General features: G+C 40.0%; 1 protein-coding gene across 1 annotated transcript in view; it reads left to right on the top strand.

Moving 5' to 3' along the window:
* LOC136863266 (uncharacterized) overlaps window positions 1–25,407 on the top strand; it is a 326,298-nt gene that overhangs the window by 141,647 nt on the left and 159,244 nt on the right. The window contains exons 2-3 of the mRNA XM_067139651.2: window positions 5,499–5,612; window positions 25,114–25,311. Of these exons, the coding sequence (XP_066995752.2) occupies window positions 5,499–5,612; window positions 25,114–25,311 (312 nt within the window). The remainder of the gene's footprint in view (window positions 1–5,498; window positions 5,613–25,113; window positions 25,312–25,407) is intronic.

Genomic DNA, 25,407 nt, shown 5'->3' with positions numbered 1-25,407 from the left:
ATCATCTCGGCTACAGTGTGCAGAGATTTTAACTAGACACCATTAAGGCAGCCTGCACGTCAATTTCAACGTTCCGTTTTACTTTAACACATAATTGACTAAACTGGGTCTCACTTGTGAGAACTAACAGAGTTTTAATTAATTTTGTCGGATAAATGCTAAATGTGTGACCAAATATCTTGCACGTAAAACATCAACGGTCGAATGGACATTTTTGACATCCCCAAGGGATCAGACGACATGTGCTGGGTTTGAACCCACTATCTTCGGATTCAGAGACAGAAAGCCTACTCTACCACCGATCCATAGAGCGAGCTACTGTTTTGATATTCGATTCTATAACCGTGAACACAGAAGACAAGCACTTTGATAAATTGCGGCACTCGCCTGACAAATCCACTGTAGCCACACAGATTGGCAGACTGAGTACGCGGAGTTGTTGGCCGGGATAACTTGGCGCTCGTAAAGTGAAAGAGCGACTATAAAAAACACACAAGACGGTATATATTTACTGCACATACGTTTTAACGATGTATGTAGAAGTCATATTACTGCCTCTTGTGTTGGCAGTTGCTTTGAGCAGCCTACAAATGTTCGCTCAAGCCGGGATGTGTGGCTCGAATGGCAGAAGCCTAAGTTGACAGGTTCGATCCTAGCTCGGTTCCGGTGGTACTTAAAGGTGCTCAAATACTCCAGCCTCTTGTCGGTAGATGTACTGGCACGTAAAATAACTCCTGCGGGAACAAGTTCCGGCACCTCGGCACCCATGAAAACCGTAAAACTAGTTAACTGGACGTAAAACTATTATTATTATTATTATTATTATTATTATTATTATTATTATTATTATTATTATTATTTGTTTCACGTCGCACCGACACAGATAGGTCCTACGGCGACGATGGGATAGGAAAGACCTAGGAGTGGAAAGGAAGCGGTCGTGGCCTTATTTAAAGTACAGACCCAGCATTTACTTGGTGTGAAAATGGGAAACCACGGAAAACCATCTTCAGGCCTGCCGACAGTAGGGTTCGAACTCGCTATCCTCCTGATGCGAGCACACCGCTGCGCGCCCCTAACCACATTGCCAACTCGCCTTATTATTATTATTATTATTATTATTATTATTATTATTATTATTATTATTATACATCTTGCTAATTTTCTAAAATGCGTGGTAAATGATGGTGATATTAATGAAGATATTTTCAAATTTACACTTTTCAGTACCAGTACCAGCTTAACTGACCTATAATGCAGTTCTACATACTGGTAACACAAAAGATGCACACAGTCTTCATAATAACACTTAATATGAACATTTTTTTACAAACAACTACCAGTATAAAATTCAAACACTCATGGTGAAAAAAGCTTCCAAAGAGTCTTGTACTGAGCTCGATAGCTGCAGTCGCTTAAGTGCGGCCAGTATCCAGTATTTGGGAGATAGTAGGTTCGAACTCCACTGTCGGCAGCCCTGAAAATGGTTTTCCGTGGTTTCCCATTTTCACACCAGGCAAATGCTGGGGCTGTACCTTAATTAAGGCCACGGCCACTTCCTTCCCACTCCTAGCCCGTTCCTGTCCAGTCGTCGCCATAAGACCTATCTGTGTCAGTGCGACGTAAAGCAACTAGCAAAAAAAAAAAAAGAAAATTCTTGCATCATTCATTTTCTTGAAACTGATGATGTGTGATTCTTATCAGCCTTCCTAGGTTTCAGTAACCATTGCCGTACATAAGGTGTTGGATCCCAAATGTGACTTGGGGGACCTAATAATTGAATATCAAACTAGATGCATTTTCAACCAAGAGGGTTTCTGGATGGTATCATGACATCATCCAAAGTGCCAAATCCCCTTTCATGATCACTAGTTACTAGCATTGTGGATATAGCCAGTTTTACTTCACTCAAATTCTCTTTCATGCATTTATCATTATTGTGTATGAAATCCCTAAAATCTTCACAAACAGTGTCAAATGGTATGCAGAACCGTTCACATAGTTGTTCAAATTGATTCTCTACTTCAATCCACTGAGTATCTACTGTACATCTATTGATCATGTACCGGTAGGCTCCAGTGCTTGGATTGGTTGAATCAGTGCTTTGAATTCTGTTGGCAGTGTCATGTTGAGAATTACTGTTGGAGGAAATTGTTGTCAGCAATCTAGATTTCAGATTCTCAGACTGACTCTAGAGAAATATATCCCGATCTATTTTCATCCCAAGAAAGATGGACCTTTTTTAAAGTGGAACATCATGAACATTTTCATTGTATGGCAATTTCAGCTTCCCTCAAATAATTTCCAAAACATCTTTCGATAGTACAAATGGTTTTCTGAATTATTCTACAGGCATCAGGCAGACAGGTTGTCTTTCTGCAGATGCTCTGAAATCATTCCAACTTGATGAATTTTTTAAATTTAATATTAAAAATTTTTTAATTTAATTTTTAAAATTTTGTTTATAAATTGAATTGAAATAGAATGACATGTCTTGCTCTTAAAGGAACATCACTCTATCAAATAACACTCAGATATTTCTATTTAAATACTTAGGAGCTTGAAATTTGGAACTTACCTTAATGAAGTCTTGCTTTGTCTCCACTCCAGCAAATAAGACATTATCATGACAATATTCAATTGCGCCAAATCACCTTTCACGGTCAGCACTAGTTGCTGGCATCAATTATTTTGGTCTGATAGACTTGTATGGGTGTGGTGTCTTCAAGGAACTGCTTCTGTCAGTGTATTTTGATGTAGATGTTGATTCCCATAGGGAACCTAGAATATTTGCCCTGAATGAGTAAATTTATGATACCAATATAATGGTCCGTTATTGGACATTATAAATTTTCCAGCTAACTCATTCTTGGTTGCCTGCGTTTCGCCCTCTTGTGCTAAGTCCAATAACGGACTATTATATTGGTATTATAAATTTACTCATTCAGGACAAATATTCTAGGTTCCCTATGGGAATCAACATCTACATCATTTGATGGCCAGGCAGGCATCTATTTTTGGAAATGAGACATAGCTCTCATAGTGCATTGGCACTGCTGGTGGCTTCAAATAGCCTATGCAATGGCCTCCACGGTATGCACTAACCTTGCGTCTTGGGTGGTGTGCTAAGTCCCAACTGACGAGCCTAATTTAGCACACGAGGGCGAAACGCAGGCAACCAAGAATGAGTTAGCTGGAAAATTTATAGTGTCCAATAACGGACCATTATATTGGTATTTTAGAGTGTATTTTGCCAATCAGAAAATAACTGGTCATCTGTCCACAATGTTTGTTCAGTATTTGTCACCCTGTTAGAACCTCTTACTGCCATCTCTTGTAGATATAACATCAACCACCCTGTACTAGCATCTGAACTTAAGTTACTTACATTAACCATGTGGCCATTACCACAAACTTAATTTTTTAGCATATTCTCCAGATTCCTCATCTTCATAAGGTCCTCATCATAAAATAGAAATTTGTTGTTCATTAAGTTTAACTTCTTGTAAACTTGATACACACTCAAGACTTTAAGAAGCAAAAACCAACCCAAGTGGGGCAAAGGTATAAAACAAAAATAAATACACAAAGTGGCCAAAAGTGATGGAAAGGGGTTTCCTATTAGAAAATGTGCCGTGTATGACCCCTGAGTGTTGCAGCTAGCTGCAGTGTAGCTCAGCAGTCTCACAGGCACCAGTGTCATGAAGATAGCAAAACATCGCAACTTGACCACCTTTGAATGTGGGATGATCATCGGCACATAGCGGAGATTACACACCAATTCCGGTTTTGGAGGTCAACAGTTTTGAGGGTGGATCTTCAGTATCGCAGAGAGAATGTTACCACCTGCGTAAACTGCCACAACGAAGAGCACAGGCGTTTAATGAATGGACACCATGTCTCTTCCGCAGAACCATATTGGGCACTCGACGGGCTACTGTGTCAGATCACCACCCAGTTGAATGTTGAGAGTCAGAAACCCATTTCTACCAGGACTGTAAGGAGGCAACTGCACCACACAGGCTTCATCAGTCGACGACCAACTCGTGTCCCTTTGCTGACACCTTGACACAAAGCTCAACGACATGCATGGGCCCACGAACATCAGCAATGGACCACGGAACAGTGGCGGCATGTGGTCAATTCGGGTTCCAGTTGTATTGAGTTGATGGGTGCATGAGTGTATGGCGTATGCCCCATGAAGCTATGGATCCTGCGTGTCACAACAAGGTTGTATCCAGGCGGTAGCTGGTTCAGTTCTGGTCTGGACGGCCTCCTTCTCATGCTCGCAATTAGGCCCCATTGTCCAGCTGCAGGGAGCACTGACAGATGCACGTATGCGGACATTTTTCAGAACATCTGTATCCCTTTCTAGCCCTAGAGTACCTTGGTGGAGATGCCATGTTTGAATAGGACAATGAGCCATGTCACTCTGTGGTGGCATGCAGGTGGTGGGAGGAGCACTCCATTGAAGTTACGACCATGGATTGGCCCTCCAGATTCCTTGATCTTAATCTGGTCGAGCATTTATGGGATGCTATCAATGCTGGTGTATACTTCATGAACCCCACACAAACTACACAAGACCAATTATAGGTAGCAATGAAAGATGCGTGGGTCCAGATACCTTCAGAACTATTCCAACACTTTGTAGAGTCGATGCCTCGCTGTATTGGTTCTGTTTTGAGGGCTCGTGGTAGGAGATACTCTTTATTAACCTCACATTCAGTGTCTGCCCATGTCTAAATGGTACTGCTGGAAATGGCAAGTCATTTTTTCTGTTAATTTAAATATAAGTGGAAGTTGGAAGTAATATTAAATATCACACATTCCAGAGGTTAAGGCAGTGTAAGTAGAAATACAGTTGGCAGTATGGATAAGATGAATTGCTGTACTATTGGCCTTGGAATTAATGTGGGAGATTTAAAACATTAAAATATTATAAAACAGACACTTTAGTCATTTTAAATGGAAATGGATTTCAGACTGCATTCTGCTCTCCAGATAGGTTTCAGAGTTCATTTTGGTGTGTTCCAACACCACTGCAGCCTTGGCAGTAACTCTTTAAGTATGTTTACAACTGATTGGGAAGAAGGCAAGGACAGGAACTTACGTGGTGACAGTGAGTTAGAAAGTCTTTAATCTATTAACATGCTTTTCCTCATCCTTTATTTCCCTCAATTTTTAATGGCACTTGGTAACTATTCAGCTTTTTTATTTTAGCAACATCCACCAACTTTGTAGTTTTAATTCCATGATGAGACATAGCCACAAGTAGACACACTGCTTCACTATAAGATGAATAATCATAGAAAATGCCGTATTGTGGGTCAAAAGTTGAAGAATTTGAAAATTCCTCTTTCAGCTCTTAAGAAAGTAAAGAATACTAAAATTTACTGTTAAGCTACCTTCAATTTTTAACACACATTTACCATATGCTACTAGAATTACTTAACATTGGAATAGACTATTTTCTGATTTGGTGCATTTTCTTTCAGGAAGATGACAAAGCTGATGTGAACAGTCCTACAGGCTCTGCAACAAATACAATGCTAATCCCTGAGAAAGGGGATGTGAAGATGGCTGGTTACCTAGAGAAAAGAGGGAAAATGGTAATAAGCACATTGATGAAATTCTCAAAAAGGTCCACAGTGGCATAGACACAAAATGAATAACAATTATTTGATGTATCACTAGACTCAGAGGATGCATTTTAATTTCTCGCTCAGGCTTAGCCTTGAGGGGCTCAACTCATTGCACTGAAAAAATATAAATAAAATACAATAAAATCCTGTTTTTTTTGGAAACCTTGCACATACTTGCAGATTAGAAAGCAGCAGTTTGAAAACCACTTAATACAGCTTGTTACTTGGTGGTACTGACAATATTTGTTGTGAAAATTAAAAGGATATAGTCTAGTTTGGATTTTGTTAATTTAAAAATGTTCTGTTTTTTATAATTTTTCTGTAAGAATATTGTTTAACAGTTACTGTACAGATTATTTCAAACATTATGTTTCCCAAAGAGAAGTCTACCGGGCAAGTTGCCCATGCGGTTAGGGGTGCACAGCGGTGAGCTGGCATCCTGGAGATAGTGGGTTCGAACCCCACTGACGGCAGCCCTGAAGATGGTTTTCAGTGTGTTCCCACTTCTAGCCCTTTCCTGTCCCATTGTCGCCATAAGGCCTATCTGTTACAAAAGTTTAAAGCTAGAAAAGCAGCTGTGATGGATAAGATTTCAGGGGATATATTATTAAAGGCTATGGGTTGGGATATAGTGCCATATCTGAAATAATTACTTGATTTCTGTTTGTATGAATGAGTGATAACAAATGAATGGAGAGTTACAAGGGAAAGGGTGACAAACATAAAGTGGATAATTACGTGCCAGTCAGCATGACATATGTTGTTTGTAAGCTCTGGAAAAGGATTCTTTCTGATTATATTTGACAAGTTTGCAAAATTACCTGACTTGGAAGAAGGCAGTTTGGGTTTAGGGAAGGTTATTCCAGTGCAACTCAATTTGTAGGATTCCAGGAATATATAGCAGATATTTTAGATTTAGGAGGTCAGATGGATTGTATCACTATTGACCTATCCCAGACTATTGATAAGGAAGACCATGGGAGATTACTGACAAAAATGAGGGCAATTGGACTAGAAAAAGGAGTGGTTGAGTGGGTGGGTGGCTAAATTTCTACAACAAAGTACTCAGAGAACTGGAGCAGGTGAAGTGTTACCTGATCTTGTAATGATTAGGAGGGGGGTTATGCAGGGCAGTATTATTGGAACTTTGTTTTATTATATATATGATATAAGTAAAGAACTGGAATCTCAGAGAAGGCCATTTACGGATGTTGTTACACTGTATAGAGTAGTAAATTATTGCAGGACTGTGAGTGACTGCAGGGGAACTTAGACAATGTTGTGAGATGGATAATGGTATGATAGTATATGGGACAAAAAAAAAAATCAAGTTCCAAGTTTTACTAAAAGGAAAAGTCCTTGAGTTTTAATTACAGTGTTGATGGGGTAATAGTATCTCGTGGGGAACAATGTAAGTACCCATGTGTTAATATAAGGAATGATCTTCATTGGGGTAATAATATCAACAAAGTTGTTAAGAAAAGTTACAGATCTCTTCATGTAGTTATGGGGTCCAGAGTCCTGGGTTTGATTCTCAGCCTGGTATGGATTTTAACTTTAGTTTGTTAATTCATCTAACTCGGGGTCTGGGTATGTGTGCAGTCTTTTTCATTAGAGATCATCTTGGGTAGGTCCCTATCCTCACCTGACGTGCAGGTCGCCGATAGGTCGTCTACCAGAAAAAGTCCTTCACCGGGCCTCTCCAGAGGCCATATGCCATTATTATCTTAGGGATTTGTTCTCAGAACTGTTAGTTTTTTAAAATAGTGATGACAGTACCGATGACAACTTCCACAGCTGAGAGGTTTTTCCCAGGCCTTAGACTTGAGGCTTATTTCTATACAAATACAGGACAACAGAGATTAAATTCATTGAGCCTTCTGCATCTAGGCGTATTCAAAGAGGCTAATAAAGTGTTAAATCTAGAGGAGGAGGCAGATTATTTTATATAAAGAAATTAGATTAGAAAGCGGGCATTCATTCAGAGAACTAAATTTCCCAACAGACTGTTTGATGATGATGATGATGCTTGTTGTTTAAAGGTGCCTAACATCTAAGGTCATCGACCCAGAGACTGTTCTGGTGGTAGTTTTTTTACATTTCATATCATGAATTTTTTTTTTTCTTTTTCGTGTGGCTATTTCTAGCCAAGTGCAGCCCTTGTAAGGCAGACCCTCCGATAAGGGTGAGCGGCATCTGCCATGTGTAGGTAACTGCGTGTTATTGTGGTGGAGGATAGTGTTATGTGTGGTGTGCCAGTTGCAGGGATGTTGGCGACAGCACAAACACCCAGCCCCCGGGCCATTGGACTGAACCAATGAAGGTTAAAATCCCTGACCCGACCGGGAATCAAACCCGGGACCCTCTGAACTGAAGGCCAGTATGCTGATCATTCAGCCAACAAGTCGGACATATCATGAAATGAACAATATACAGTAACAGGACATTTATTCAGAAAATGTATTTATGAAGCAAGTTATACTTTTTTTTTTCTTTTTGCTTGTGATAATTTTTGATAGCTTCATACATAAGACATTCCTTAAAAATATCTAATTATGGATCAGGTTCTATTTTTCTGTTTACTTGTGAATATTATTGAAAACCCTGTACATAGTATTCATTCGAAAATGTACTTGAGAAACAACCTGTATTATTGTTCTATTCTTGTGTTCTTGTCAATGGCAATGCAGTAAATCTGACCTCCTGAATCTAACCCTGGAATGGTATGATACTTAGAACGTACATAATTGGTATATCATATTTCTTACGATCTCGAGAAATAAAAACGTTTTTTGTACCTAAAATGGAAATAAAATATCAAAACTTATAGAACATACTTTAATTTTACATACTTTTAAAAGCTGAAAATACATTTAATATAAAAGAAAAGTTTATTGAGGAACTACGTCAAGCATTGTCTAGTCGTCAATGTCACCTAGCAGTTAGGTCCATCTGAAAAATTAATAAATAATTGAAATTACTATATTTTAATTAAAAAAAGTAATTGTATGTTAAAACAGAGGGCTAAATGATCAGAAAGGTTTGGTAATAGCTCAGAAAAAATCTTACTTGCAACAATGTTACCTTGATGATGTTGCAGTTGATTCAGGTACTGCAGATTTTGCAGATATCCCCGCAGTGCTCCACGCAGAACGTAGTGTCGCACTTGCTGCAGTAGTTTGCTGTCATTCTTCGCTTTTCAGCTGGGCATATGTTACAAGTTATCTTCTTTTTGGCCAAGAACACTGATGACCATACTTCTTAGCTCCCTCGGAAGATTTCCGATTGTCAAACGTTGTTCTAGCCATGGAAAAACCAACTGCTGATACAACTGATTCAAATTAACTGATCTTCTCATGTTTTGTTCTTTTCTAGAACTCAAGACCCTGTTCAAAATGAGTTAACTCCTCCGATGTCTATCAAGTCATAAAAAATGCAGAGTGGCCATCTTTGTTCTCCTTGTGTCAGATCTGACTGGAACCATTTGGTCAAGAATATCTACTCCTCCTTTGGTCTGGTTGTAATAGTCAATCATAACTGCTTTGCCATCTTGATTTACTCCCTTGTCTTTGTGCATTGTGGATCATTCCTAAAAGTGTCAGCTTATAAGGATCTTTGAGCAATTCATCAGCCAACGGAACAGTTGTGAACCAGTTATCCATTGTTATGTTGCGGTTCGATCTATGAAATGGAGCTGTTAACTTTTTCACATAGTAGTGGGAAAGAGGGCCTTCGGCAGTTGTTTTGTTTCCCTAAGTATGGCTTAGCAACTAACACACTTAGAACCAGCATCACAAACCATAACAATTTTTAATCCATATTTAGCTGGCTTTTTAGGCATATACATTTTGAATGGACGTCTGCCTCTGAATGCAAGCAGCTGCTCATCAGTGGTGAGAGACAGGCCAGCCTCGCAGTTGTCTATGCATGATTTAATGTAAGCTTCCCAAAGGTCCCTTATAGGTGCAAAGCAATCCATCACTACTTTCTCAGCTCGAGTAGTTCTGTCATCGAATCTGAGACAATCTAATAAAAAATGGAATCGCTTTTCACTAAAGCAAACTCTGTAAACATTACCACTTACAGAAGGATCAAACATTATTGCTGTATTTAGGCTATTGTCCTTGTGGAGAGCAGAGAATATCAGAATGCCCAGAATGCCTTTATCTCTGTGGGAGAGGTTTGACTGTTTGAAAACTGAGTTGTTTTGTAGTTGGCTTGTTTTCTCACTATTTCTTCATTTGTATAAGTAACTATTGAGTTTACCATAGTATCAGTAAAGAACTGAAATGCATCTAAAGGGGTTAGAACATCTTTACCACTACCTTTAGGCCGTTGTTGGATAATTACAATAATTCTAGGGGTATTTCTTGTACTTATGGTTGGATGATTTTCGGTCCAGGAATAGGCCTAACTGTCTTTTTCTTTGATTAATTTTGTTGTTCATTCTGGAGTCGAGCTTGCTGATCCTGAAGAACCAGTAATAGTAGTAGTAGCACTAGTATTACTACTTTCAGGTCTTGATTCAGTAGATAGTTGTAACTGATTTTGTCCCATGACTACCAGAGGGACCAGGGGTGTCAAGAACTTGTGTAGTAGTGCTGTGTGGGCCAACCACTCCTGATGTGTACATTGAATCCTTTTCATTTGTTGAATGACCATGATGTTTTCTCTTCAATTGTTCACAAAATTCATCATCTGAGGATTCTTCTGAGGATGAAGGTCGTCACTCCCAGAGTATGCTAAAATGTTATTTCCTGACTCACTTCTGCTATCTCCTTCATCTTCATCAGTATCAAAACTATCATCATTTAAAAGTTTGTCAATCTCCAATGGTGACAAAGCCATTTTATAAAAGAAAACTAGTAGTCTAAAAAAGAAAAGAGCATAAAACTTGACAAAAACAAATAAAAACATATACTTAATATAGTCTATGGCACTAATTTTCAACACACTAAGTCAACAATGACGAATATTTGATATAACAAGTAAACTGAAACACAACACTACGTAAAATAGTTACACCATTGGTATGATATTGTAATATTCACAAACTGACGTCAAGAGCTCAAAAACAACAGCTTCCAGCATGACGGTTGCACGTGCACTGACCTTCTGTGTTGAGTGGGGGAAGACACTGGGGGGGGGGGGGGGGGGGGCGGTACACTCTGCGCAGAAACCTGTTCTATGCAATCAAATTTGTGTTACGTTTCGTAAAAATTACATCATCATACCATTCCAGGGTTAAAGTATGTTTTGTATCATGCTGAAATCTTACAAGGTGAGCTGAATAACTTTTCCTAAACCTCAACTGCCTTCTATCAAACCAATTGCTAATTTTGAAAAACGTGTCTTCTCTGAAACAATAATTTCCCCAAAGCTTACATGTAACGCACAATTATTTGCCTTATGTTTATCACCCTTTCCTCTATAGACTGGGGCTACAATTGCAACTGTCCATTCATTTGCTATAGCTCCTTCATGCAAACAGTAATCGAATATACACTCATGTTCATAAAAAAAACAGAACACCTTGAAGGACTAGAGATAGGAAGTTCATATTCACAGGACATGTTTGTCTGCAGAAACAATCAGCATTTCAGTCACCTAGTTTCAGCGTATGTCCTGTTGCCTAGAAGGCCTTGTAGGGCACTGAAAACTTGTTCCATGCGTGATGGCATTGACGCGTGTGAGTCGCGAATGGCGTCCTGGGGTATAGCCATCAATGCTGCATTCATCTGGTTCCAGAGTTCATCATTGGTGGTTGGCACTGGGTAACAACGCCGCACCGGTTGTTTTGCCATATCCCACACATTTTCGATTGGCGACAAGTCCGGTGATCGGGCGGGCCAGGGCAACAGTCTGACATTCTGTGACAACAAGAAGGCATGTGTTCATGCAGCACATCTGGTCGCGCATTGTCCTGCTGAAATATAGCGTCCGGGGTGTCGTGAGGAAAGGCTAGAAGTCACAGGATGTTGTTTACGTAGGTCAAACTGGTCTCAGCGCCCTGGACATACACCAACTGATTTGTAATTGTACCCGGTAGCACCCCACACCATAAGGCCTTGAGTTGGCGCTGTATGTCTCATGTTAATGCAATCAATGTGATGCCTCTCCCCCTGTCTATCGTGAACCAAAATGCTGCCATCGTTTTCAAACAAACAGAACCTGGATTCATCCAAAAACACTATCTGATGCCATTCCTTTCCCCAGTGACGTTGTTCCATACACCATTGCAGTGTACCATATTTATGCACATTAGTCAAAGATAGACGGAGAAGTGGATGATGCGCCAGTAACCCAGACAGTAATAAACGGTGATGACTTTCACTCCTGATAGTGTACAATATGTTACACTGTTCCACTGTTGTGCCAGAGCCAAGGAGGATGCAGATCTGTCCTGCAATGCCATTCGGGTGAGGTGTCTAACTTCTCGGGGGGTGGTTGGGTCGTGCGACCAGATCCATCTCGTCGTGTTCTATGGCCTTCTGTGAAACATTCTGTACACACCCATTGCAATGCCAACACATTTCGTCCCACAATTTCATCCCTCACAAGCAGCAATTTCCATGATGGATGCATCACGTTCTCTCATGCCAATAATGTGCAGTTTTTCAAACTCTCATTTGGTACGGTCCTTGCATATGTCTGCAAGGCATCCTGCATGTCTGCTCAAGTCACACTGATCCATTACCTTCAGTTTATAGCGACAACGAGAGCCACAGGCACATTTTACCAGTCAATGGTGGTGCGCCGAGATATCAATGTGGACCTTGAACATGAGGGCCAACATGGTTCAAATACTAATCATTTCTTCAGAACATACTAGTGCACATATCCTGTGAATATGAACTTCCTATCTCTAGTCTTTCAAGGTGTTCTGGTTTTTATAAACATGAGTGTATATTTCAGGTATGGCACTACCCATTGCCTTTAGTATATCTCCAGAAATGCCAGATGCTTCTGTGCCTCAAATTTTACATTTTTGTAAATGTATTTACTGTCAAAGGAAAATCTCAGTATTTCACCAGTATTATTCACCTTCTCTACCTGGACGTTATCGTTATATCAAGCTATCTTTATATAGTGCTGACTAAATACTTACGACTTCCATAAATCCTCACACATACAATCCCCTTGGTCATTTATAATTCCTGGAATGTCTTTCCTGGAACCCATTTCTGCCTTTAAGTACGGTACCTGTATATCCTCTTCAGTTTTTCATTAAAACGTGTATGACTGCCAACAGTGCTTGCCATCATAGTTATCCTTAGCCGACTTCTTTGCTGAATTTAGTTTCCTGGCAAGTTCCTTCAATTTCTCCTTACATCAAAAACCTTTCCTAACTCTTTCTTTCCCACCCGCTTTTTCTCTTCACTTCTCATTTCTCTGTTATAATATGGTGGATATCTGTCATTCCTTACCACCTTTTAAAGATACATATACCTGTTTTCACACTCCTCAACAACTGCTTTAAACCCATCCCATAAACTGTTAAATTGTTATTTACCATTCTCCGCTCATCATAATTACTTTTTAGACTCCCTCTTGCCTTCCTTATAAACAATATGGTACTGCCTATATTCCTACTTTTACAAACTTCCTTTCTGTCACATTTACCTTTAACTATGACGAAAACAGATTCTTGATCACTTGTATTGTCAATCACTTCAGTTTCCGTATAGAGCTTGCCTGTTTTTTTGTCTTTTTTTAGCACCACATCTAGAATATTCTTCCCTCCAGTTGGTTCTATCACTTTCTGATTCAGCTGTCCTTCCCAGATTAACTTATTTACCATCGTTATTTGCAATACCGTCCCAGTCAACATTTGGTAAATTTCGATTGCCCTCTACAATCACGTTCTTATTAGTGTCATTTCCCACATAGCTGATTATCTTATCAAATAATTTTGTATCAATGTTGCCCTTTCTAGGGCTATACAGCCTAGAAATATCAAGTTGCATGTTATCTTTAGAGATGAGCCTAACACACAGAATCTATTGTTTTTAATCCTTAAATTTTCCATAGCACACAAATTCTTCTTTCACCAGAATGAGTACTCCCGCTCGATTCCTCTCTCTACGATAAGCACTCCAGTTCTGTGAGAAAATTTCTGCATCCATAATCTCGCTTCTTAGCCATGATTCAACTCCTCTTACAATATTTTATAAATACCGGGTGGTCCACCAGCCCGTTGCGATCCAGTTTTATGCATCCCTTCACATTTACTAAAATGATGAAAGCCAGCGGTCCCCCTTCCTAAACCACAGTAATGTAACGAGATGTGGGTTTATGGGCTAGAAGATGGCAGAAATCGAGAGCGCCAGTATTAATTCACTGTGGTCACCTCGAATGAACCCATAAAACTAGCACAGATACGCAGAACACGTACTTTAAAACAGGAGGTGGATGCACAGACCGGTAACACGGTGCTGTATAGGCTGGGAAAAAAGGCGTCGTAGGTCAAGTGTCACAGTAGCTCACATAGCAAGCAGGTGGGGATGTATGTGATAGTAGACTTTGCTTCGAGGTAGGAGGTTTGAATCCCACATAAGAATTTTTTTTTAACAGCCAGTTGCATGGGATGTGGTAAGGTTGTATACTTAATACCAGTATTTTTCAGACTGATTTTTTTATTTGGGCCTGAAAGGGCTGTTGGTATGGAGCTGGGTTGACAGAGGCTGGGAAACATGTAACAGGATTTGTTATCCATGTCGTTTAACACAACACCTGATCGAACTGATGACCTCCGTGGTCGATACAGAGCTGCACACGATGTTGTAAGGACCATCTGGCCCATTGCAACATCTCTGGCGAAACGGATTGGCATGCCTCGGTGATGAGCTGTATAAGGTGACAAGGACTGGCCTGCTCCTGTGCATACACCAGTTGTTTTACATGGCCCCACAGAAAAAAATCTAGGGGCGTAAGATCGGGCGATCTGGCGGGCCGGGTGACAGGTCCTCACCTTCCTATCCATTTATCAGGATACGTTGTATGGAGAGGGTTCCGGACGACCACCGCTGTGTGCGGTGGAGCTCCATAATGTTGAAACCATATCCTGCAGTGGTGAAGAAGTTGCATATGATCCAAGAACGATGGTAGTTAATCTTGGAGAAACCACAGATAGCGTCAGCTGATCAGATGGCCCTCAAAGAAATGGGGTCCGATGAGGTGATCACCTATGATTCCACACCATATATTCATGCCCCACTGTACCTGAAAAGCTGTCTGTCGCACCCAATGGGGATTGTCCACACTCCAGTAATACATATTATTGCAATTAACGGTTTTATTGTTGTGGATTCGTGCTTCGTCCGTAAATAAGAGAGTTGCTAGAAAAGCAGGATCAGTGTCCACATGCTGTAAGATCCATTGACAGAATACCACCCGGGCATCAAAATCATGACCATGGAGCTCCTGGTGTAAGTACAGAAGGTACGGGTGAAACCGGTGGGTATGCAATATCCAAATAACAGATGCTCGGCTGATGTTCGTCTCTTGTGCAGTGGCCCATGTGCTAGAATGAGAGTTGCGCCAGATAGCATAAAAAATGACCTCTTCATTGTCAACAGACGTCATGGGATGACCTCGAATAGGCCGTGTCCCTCCCAGGAATGCAGTATCCTGCGGGCGTCTTTCCACAATCCGAAATGTCATGCCTGTTGGTTGTCATCTATCTGGATAGCGTTCTTGGTACAGGCATTGTTCCTGGTGTGCATTATGTCTAGCTTCTCCATAGAAAAGTAACATATCCACATACTCGTCGCTGGAATACATCTCGAGGCAGTGAATTAACTTTTTTTAAAATTTTTTTAAATTTAGCTAATATATTTACAACACGTGTTTCACCTACAGGTATATCAAAGGATATTTACAGTTATAATAACAACATACGGACAAATGATTGAAGTGAATGGAAGATTTTCTTGAGGAATTCTGTTACTTCGACAGTGTTCCAGTGGTATTTCACAATCGTTGGCAGGGGAGTAGATCGTAGCATAGCTGGTCGTCCTCTTGAGTACATGATGCATTCAGTCAACAGGTGTCGAGCAGTCTGTGGAGAATTTTCCGCGCAGCTGCAGAGTGGTGAATCCATTATGTTCATTTTATGGAGATAGGATTTAAAGCGACCGTGATTTGTAATAAACTGGGTGGTTATGAAGTTGGGCCAGATAGATGGAGGACAGTCTGTGTGGTATATTAGGAATGAATAATTTAGTATGGAAGGAACCTTCGGAGCTAGTATATATGGAGTTCCAAATTGTTGTATAGTATTCAGTTAAAACTTGTTTGGCATAATTTAGAGGTGGTGATTTGTAGTCTATTGTAGATTTATAGCTGGCAGTAATCCTGGCAAGCTCCCTCGTTGCCCCGAAGTCCTATGTGTCTTTAATCCAGTGAAGAGTAATCTTGTTTGTTTTGTTGAGGGTAATAAGGTTTTCTCTGACTTGAGTGGCAAGAGGATGGGTAGTTTTCTTATTAGCTGCGGCAAAAATGGCAGCTTTTGAGTCAACATGAATAGCATAAGTTGAAGTATAGTTTTTATGTATTTCTATCCATTCCACAGCCATGATGATGCCCAATAGTTTGGCTTGGAATACCCAGCAATTAATATCTAACCTTTTTATTTCAATGAAGATTTCCTTCAAGTTTTTCTCGACTACCATTCCTGCTCCGACATGGTTTTGCGTTTTCTATCTGTCTGTGAAGATAAGGACGTCTGCTTTATCTACAGCTCCTGAAGTATTTATGTTTATATGATTCTCTCTAGGATGGTTTCTTCTTGATCTTGTTTGGATTTCAGTTCCTTTCAGTGAAGGAACTACTGCGTTAGTGGGTTGACCTCTGGAGATGGCTTTGATGTCGTTATGTAAAAGAATCGCTGCATCTATAGGCATTGTGCAGGCTGTAGCTTCCAAAGCATTGTTGGAGACTGTTCTGTATGCCTTTGTAACAAATATCAGAAAATAACTTTGTACGTGTTGCAATTTCAATTGGGCTCTTTTTGATATGGAGATGCTCCATACCTCTGCGGCATACAATATGACGGGTAGAATAGCATGATTATATATAGTCATCAAATGATAAGACATGCCCCAAGTCGCTTTAGAACATCTAAGTTGTTCCAGATTTGCATTAATTTTAATGTCCAAGTATTGCACGTGCGGGTACCAGTCCATTTTGTTGTCCAGCATTACTCCCAAATACTTCATTTTTGACACAACGTTGAGATCCTAAGCTGTAACTGAAGGATGACTGGTATATTCTTCCTTCTTCCTGATATGCACTGGCATTAGTGCTGACTTTTCCTTAGATATTTTAAGTATGTGTTTTTTGCACCAGTCCCGCATGATTTCAAGGGCTTTCTGAAGTGAGGAAAGGATATGAGAATGAGAAGAGCCTCTGAACATGAGCATATCATCAGCATAAACAACTATATCCAGATCGGGCTCATTTGATAGCTGTACGAATGATGACGTTCCATAGAGTGAGACCAGCGACCGAACCTTGGGGGCACCCTTTGGTGATGGCTTTTGAGGTAGAAGACTTTCCTAGGGTGAAGTGGGCTGTGCGATCTTGTAAGAAGTCCTTAATGATGTTAAAAATGTTTGAAGGGCAGTTTTGTTCCCGTAAGCGAGCTAGAATACTAGGGTGCCATGCATTGTTGAAAGCACCTACAAAATCTAGAGCAAGAAGACAGCTTTTCAGTCCAAGTCTTTTACACTGGTGAACAAAATTCGACACTGCTTTTATTGCATCTGTACTGGGTCTTCCGGCTGTGAATCCATATTGTTGTGATGGTACCTGCCTGTTGGCTTGAAGAAAGTAGTTTAACCTCTCCATAGATAGTTTTTCCAGACATTTACCAGGGATTGATAGTAAGTTGATCCCTCGGTATCCTGCTACTGACTGCAGTTTTCTTCTGTCTGCTTTAGGAATTGCTATTACGTTCGCATTTTTCCATATTTTAGGGAAGCATCCGAAATGCAAGCAATTATTGAAAAGAGTTTTCCAAAAAATTGGAAGGGTATTGTGTATATTTTTAACTATCGCTCCATCAATTCCATCTGGTCCTGGGCACTTTTACCGTTAATTTTGGTAATAATATCCTCTACTTCATGGTCTGCAAATTCGAGTTCCGGTTGTGTGTTAGGAGCCCTAAAGTTAGAGTTTATCAATCTGATGTTCTGTTGTTCATCATTATCAGAATCCAAGACATCATCCGGAAATAATTTTTTGAGCAGTGGCTTTGCTGTGTCTGTCTCTGACGAGGTTGAGGATCCATCTGTTAGGTTAAAGTAGTTGAAGGCATACATTTGGTAAAACCTGTTTTACTACCCTTGTCAATTTTCCAAGGATATTCTTTGATGTTCTCTGTACAGAATTGTTTCCAGGATTCACATTTTGCTTTAATTAACTCCAATTTGTAATGGTTTCTGAGGGTTTTAAATTTATTTTCATAGTTAATTTTAAGTGTTGGGTTTCTACTTTTCTTCAATCTTCTTTTTAGTGCGTTAACTTGTTTCCTGGGGGCATTTAACTGGGGAGACCACCAAGGCTTGAAATTATTTGTTGGTAAGAAAGGTGGGAAAGAGATTTTATTTATTTCATTAAGTTGTTGCCATATGGATGCTAGAGTGTTCTCCAGGTGTGTTCTTGTGTTAAGATAGATTAATTGAGTCATCCATAGATTGCCGATTTGACTGATTTTATGTTGGAATAATTTTCAGTTTCCTACTTGCGTGGCAAATTGTCTAGTAGAGTTGCTGATTTGACAAATTAAGTTTCTAGAGGAGCTGTGAGTAGATAATTAGAAGGAAATAAGGTTATGATCCGATGGAGTGTCTTCTTCACTGACGTGCCAGTTCAGATTTCTGTGGGCTAAGTTGGTGGATGTGACAGTAATATCAATCCAGCTACCCTCCCCTGAGCACCAGAGAATGTGGGACCATCCTTTTCATTTACTGTGATCAGACTGTTCGCAGAAACAAATTCCACAAGTATTCTGCCCCTAGTGTCTGTGACTGGGCTGAACCAGAGACTATGCTTACAGTTGGAGTCTAGACCCCAGATAAAGTTAGCTGGGTGCATAGAATTCAGAAAGACTGTATGGGTGAGAGATCTTGCTGTAGTGTATCATATGGAGGCAGGTATGAACTGGCTATGTAAATATCTTGATTGCCCGACAAAGCAATTATAACATTATCAGCAGTGGAGAAACTGTGAAGTAGAACAAAATTATATGAGATGTTGCTTTTGCAGCTTTGCAGTGATGAGTATTTAATTGTCCACGTACAAGAGTATCCATGTTAGAAATCGGTCTTGCTGCTAATTATTGACTTTATTCTTTGAATTCTGGGGCATTCTTGGTTAAAGGTGCTGTGGTTTATATCTAGCTTGTTGTTGTTTTGTATGAATGAATTGGCTCTGATGCAGTTAGCACAGCGTTTGAATTCGTGGATTATCACAATCTTTCCAGTGATGGTCACCACCACATTTTGAAAACTTTTGCTGGTTGGAGCAGAATTTAAGTGTCCAAATCCTAAGCATTTAAAGCATCTAGTGACCATTATGAAGTCTTCAACTCTACACATGGTCCAGATTAGTTTGATTCTTTGGAGTGCAATCAATTCTCTCCTTAAATCCGGGCTCACTTCAGCAACAATATGCCTGGAGTCATAAAATTTTGCTTTCGTAAATCTCTTTTTCAGTGTTGGTTCTTTAAGGCGAGTCAAGTTGTTCTGCTGAATGATGATGCCTTTTATTTCAGAGTCGTCTATATTATTGGGGATGAATTTTAGGAGTACTGTTGGAAGTTTCTTCTTCGGGTGTTCTACAGAGACTGTACCTAATTTTTAATATTCCATCTCTAAAACTTCACAACCCGAATTATTGTTGCACTCGAGTAGCAGGTTATTGTTTGCTAAATTTTTCATCCTGTGAATACCAACTTTCAGTGCTTTGGGGTCTACGGATTCCTTAATCAGCTGTTTTATTTCATGTCCATACATGCTTGGGTCGACCGGTTTTATGATGAGGGAAGCAGATGCTTGCTGGATGGAGCCGCTAGGTGTCACAGAGGGGCTGAGTAGTGGGTTTGCCTGAGCGTGATAGCTCCTGTGTCCACCGAGAGAATGCGCTAGTTGTTCACTATACAAGCGTGGAGTGTTTCTGTCTTCCGTTGTTATAACTTTCTTTATTGTGAGTTCCAAGCCCGAAAACATGCCACTAATTCTATTTAATAGATCGTTCATCTCGCTCACCGATTTTATTGCCTCTTCCTTTAATGTTCTGTCCATGTTACCCCTTGAGTTTAACGCTTGTTTCACTTTTTCTAAATGATTTAGTACGACAGTTTGCGCAGCTACATACTTACCTGCCATCGCATATTGTTACCGTTCCAGTGGGGCATACTTTACCCTACCTGTGGTCTACGAAGCTTGAAACATGTACGACGTAGCTAACTGGCCACAGACCATTGTCTCCTCATCCTCGTCCAACCCAGCACCATACCCCATGCAACGATGCATACGGTCTTTTACAGGGTCAAATAAACAAATCAGTCCTTGGAAGCTATCAAGTATGCAACCTTACCACATCCCAGGCAAGTAGCTGTTAAAAAAAATTCTTATGTGGGATTCAAACCTCCTACCTCGAGCACTGTCCAGTATTACATATCTCCCTTGCCTGCCTGCTTGCCATGTGAGCTACTGCGATACTTGACCTACAGCGCTTGCTTCCCAGCCTATACAGTACCGTGCTCCTGGTCTGTGCATTCACCTCCTGTTTTAAAGTACGTGTTCTGTGTATCTGTGCTCGTTTTATGGGTTCATTCGAGGTAACCATAATGAATTAATAGTGGCGCTCATGATTCCTGCTGTCTTCTAGCCCATAAACACACATCTTGTTATATTACCCCGGTTTAGGGAGAGGGACTGGTGTCTTTCAGAATTGTACTATATGTGAAGGGATGCATAAAACTGGATATATGATGTACCAGGAAGGCATAGGCCCTGGCATATATAAATTACAAATTTTATTTTCTAGCATACAATTCAGTTCCAATATGTGAACATCTGTGTGAGAGAATGTTCTCATACCTACTGCACTCCACGAGCGAGAAAGCAAGTCAAGCAAGGTCAAGTGACGTCACCGCCGCTTGTAGCTTACTTCCCCTACCGAAGTTACTCGATTGTATTTTTACGAACTTTTTAACGCCTGAACCAATTAACACGAGACCAACACTGAATTGTAGCCAATGTTCTGGTAACAAAACCCTGCAAATTTGAAATCAATCCATACAGTGGTTTCTGAGATATGACAATTTAAAGTTTGGGAGAAATACTCGCCCCTTATCACCTGATTCCAAGCGCCACCTGCCTGACGTGTGTGTGTATATATATATATAGGCCACTGGGCCAAGGCTATAGCCAGTGCAGTCCCATGTACAGAGTCGTGTGTGCACAGTGTGTGTAGAAAGTATGCTCCGTCGCATTCGCGATGATATAATAGTGGCCGTACTCAAACGCTGTTGTAATAGTGAAAGGACGTCGTACCGTACGTAAAGTTTCTGCCGCGCCGCGACGACTGTAAGATTCTAGAAATTTTTCAAGGTGATAGAATACTTGCAAATTTGTTATAAAGGTGAAGCTATAATAGGAAGTAAGAATAGAAATATCTCATATTTCACTGACTAAAATACAACACCGTGAACTGTGCAAGTTCCACATAATTCTAAACTGTGCTAATATCATAAATCATTGCGTGTGGTAAACTGAAATCATAATTTAAAACCACTTCTAAGACATATTTCCCTTACAGTGAACTGTGTGAGACTGTATTTACTCGATATTCGTCCCAGAACAGGGCAAAGATCAACTATTTTCATTGTGCACTTTCTCGATCTTTCGATCACTACGGTGAGAAATCCAGTGAACATTAAGGACATTATTCAATAATATTAAATAGTACGGACTAGTGTGGTGTGAATATAACCATAAAACACCCTTAATCTGTTAATAATATTTGTTCAGAGACTGTGATAGAAACTGTGATAGATCACGTTTTCAAGTGCTTTTGAACTGTGTATATAAAAACTGTTTTCTGCAGCATGGACTGTGAATGTTAATTTAACGCCGTAAAATCAGTGTAAAAATAGAACTGTGCATTACGACGGTGTGTGTGTGTGTGTGTGTGTGTGTGTGTGTGTGTGTGATATTAACATCGGTAATATTCTCAATAGTGCCAATTGAACTTTCCGTGTTCCGACATTACTTCCACGAACAACGGAAATCTTGGCAAAAGTGCTACAAGATCTTGCTACATTAAACATCGCTTCCAACGAGGGATTTACATGGTTTCTTCAGTTATGGTACCCATCGAGGGACGTTGACGTGGTATCTTTACTGAACATCGCCGGTGCTGAGTTCGAGTCTTCATCCGCACTCCGCGGAATGTTCCAGACACCGTACAGCACGACTCCAACATGTGTGAGCAGATCTTCTCACAATCTGAGTGAGTAATCACAACTGACTGACTTTTTACTAAGCACTTTGTTCAGTACAGTGTTCTTACAAGTGCTGCGTGTGGTTGTTAATTCATAATTTCATCGTCAGTTAAAAAGTTCATATTTTGCTATAAATTCCTTTCTAAATCATTAAATAGTTGAAGTGCTTTATTCATTTCATTATTTCAATTTAAACAAACTGAAAGACATACTGCAAGAGTTCAAATATTTAATTTATCAAACTTTCCATGACAAGTGTGTGTTTATTTTGTGTTTCAAAATTTAGAAAGACTGTAGGTCAGCACCTTAAATGATGAACTGACAATTTCCAAGGTGCTAGGCAATATTTGTGTGTGTTTGCATTTAAAATTAGAAAGACTGTAGGCTATTCATGATCTATAGAAGAACAATAATTATTTTTTAAATTCTCAAGCGAACAGACATCAAGAAAATCATAACATAAATCTTTTCTTCTTCATTTTGGCAAATAGTAACTACAAAGTTGAGTTGCAATTGCAGGGTGATATATCTGTGGCTATTATTAATAAATTTTATAGAAAAAAAAAAATTACCATCTATTATTCGCCCTGTGATACTATCCGTCTCTGTACCTGCTCCAAAAATCACCGGACACTTCCTGTGATCCTTCCAATGCTCAAACCCCACAATCATTTCCTGGTACAATATATTTATATATAAACTAAATTCCTTCATTCTATTCCTTTCTTTACAATACTTCTACACTTTACCATGAATAATGTCATTCTTATGACTTCCAGCTCCCTGTATTCTCATCACCGCCCACTCAATTTCCCTATATATACCTTCCTATAAGCCTTCTATATAAACCTCCTAATTTATATGTACCACTGTGGTTCAACTGAAGGCCATCTGAGCGTAGATCCCTATCTCATACCCACCTATTACGATCTACAAATCTTGCTCCCAGTTTCCCCATCACACTCCATAGACTGATTTTAAATCCCCGATCACCTTACAGTCAGTATCTCTCCTACACAGTATCCTACCAATAACAATCTCTGCTCTCTTAAACTTTTTCTGCACTGAATTAACCAAATCCCACACATCCCCAAATGTGTTGGTACCTATACCTACTTGCTGTATGTTAACAAACGTGAAAAACTACCTTCTCCTCATTACCCTCTTCCTTCCCTTGTACTTTTGTCAACATCTGCCTTAACTTAATTCCTGTGGCGCGTCCCAGGTGGCGGATAGGGGGGTCCTAACCAGCTTGCCGGCGGACTTGAGGGAAATAAAATACCTCTCGCAGACCAAACGCACTACCCCCTGCGGGTGGGGGACGCACATGTAGAATACACCCATGGTATCCCCTGCCTGTCGTAAGAGGCGACTACAAGGGGCGACCAAGGGATGATTGTATTAGAACCATGAAACTACTCTTGATTCGTACCATCATGCGGGGAACACCATGGGTTTGCATGTACTTGCGAGTAGTATCACTAAATTGGTACGAAATAGGTTTGTGATTAGTTGCAGTGAAAAGCCTGGCCTGGTGGATTCCAGTACCCGTGCGTTGTACTCACGTGAGCAACACCGCGGGTCTGGGCGTAGCCTGTGAGTTGTTCCGCTATATAAGCGGCACCATGGGTCAGCGTTGTCTGTGATTGGTACCCACTATGTGAGGAACACCACGGGAATACCGGCACCCGTGACTAGTACACATAGGTGAGGAACCTTACCGGTTTGCGTTGGCTATGAGTGGCGCCATTTTGTGAGAAACACCATAGGTCTGCGTTCCCTGTACGAATTGCAATACTTGTGAGTAGTACCATCTTGTGTGACCACCGTGAGTCTTCGCTACATTTGATCAGTACCCCAAAATGACAAATAACATGGTTCTACTTTACTCGTGACATGTACCATTCTGTGGGGCCTTAGACGTGAATTTAGCACCCCTTCAGACATCAAGCATCATTTTGCTTTATAAATGGTCCCTTGGTCAGTAATACTCTAACTACCTTCTTTTTGAGTCTGATCCACTGTTTTTGTTTTTGTTTGTTTTTGTATTTTTTGTAGGGTTCATGTCCATCCATTCATTCTTCATGGCATTTTTTATTTTATGTTAGTCAGTGGATGAATTTGAATTTTTTGTTATTTCATTTCATACCATTAGGGGTCGATGACCTCGATGTTAGCCCCCTTTAAACAACAAGCATCATCATCATCATCAACTTCATTCCTGTATAATACTATCCTGGTCCATCTTACACTCGCACGCACACACACGTACTTGTCTTACACTGATGGAGTCCCCATCACCAGGGTCTTACCCCTCTCACCATGTTAGATTCACTCCCTACCTGGTACACAGTGGCAGTTTGTGGGGATCACAAGAGATGTGGCACAATGTTTCAGATCTTTTACACTGGTCTTATTCTCTTCCCTCCCTTAAAAAAAGAAAATTCACAGAAAGCAAAGTAGTGAGTTAGTTAACTTACTTAATTGACAACTGCACATTCATTCCCAATTTTGTGTTCACATTTTCTCTGAAGTTTCTGCTGTCTATTCTATTGTTATCCCTAAACACCTGAATTACTGGTATACAAAGTTCTGGTTGTGGTGGACCTAATCCTTTTGCAAGTAATCAGTCCTCATAATTTAGAGAGTTTGTAAAAATCTTACATGATGAATCTCAGTATAATGGACACACCAAACAGAAATTTATCAAAGAAAGGTTTTTAAAATGTTATGAGAATTAGAAAGCTTGATGTTGAAGATTCAGTTATTCATAGGTATTTAAAAATAAACAGCCCAAAAATATTGCATTTTAATCTAATAAAGCAGGTGATAACTTTTGTAAGAAGGGAAACTGCACATCATACATCTTGTATGATTAGGTTGTAAACTTCATAAAATAAATCAAATTCATTCTTCAATTTTTAAAACAGAGTCCTAATGTTTGTTTTGTTTCAGAAGTTGATATCAACCTGGAAACGTTACTGGTTTGTGCTGGAAGGTAGACTTTTACTCTATTATAGATCTCAGCTGGAGTATTTGAACCTTTCTGCATGCAGAGGCTCCCTCAACATGGGAATTGCATCATGTGTGCGCCCTGTATCTGGACCAGGATTTGTCATGGAGGTTGTTACAAGAACTCATGTTATAACACTTGTAAGTTATGGAAGAATTCGTACTACTCTCTCTCTCTCTCTCTCTCTCTCTCTCTCTCTCTCTCTCTCTGTGTGTGTGTCTCTCCTCAGCCTAAAG

Source organism: Anabrus simplex, chromosome 2, assembly GCF_040414725.1.
Source record: "Anabrus simplex isolate iqAnaSimp1 chromosome 2, ASM4041472v1, whole genome shotgun sequence".
NCBI classification, from domain to species: Eukaryota; Metazoa; Arthropoda; class Insecta; order Orthoptera; family Tettigoniidae; genus Anabrus; species Anabrus simplex.
Note: the sequence above shows the minus strand (reverse complement) of the source record. Positions and strands in the feature narration are given on the sequence as shown.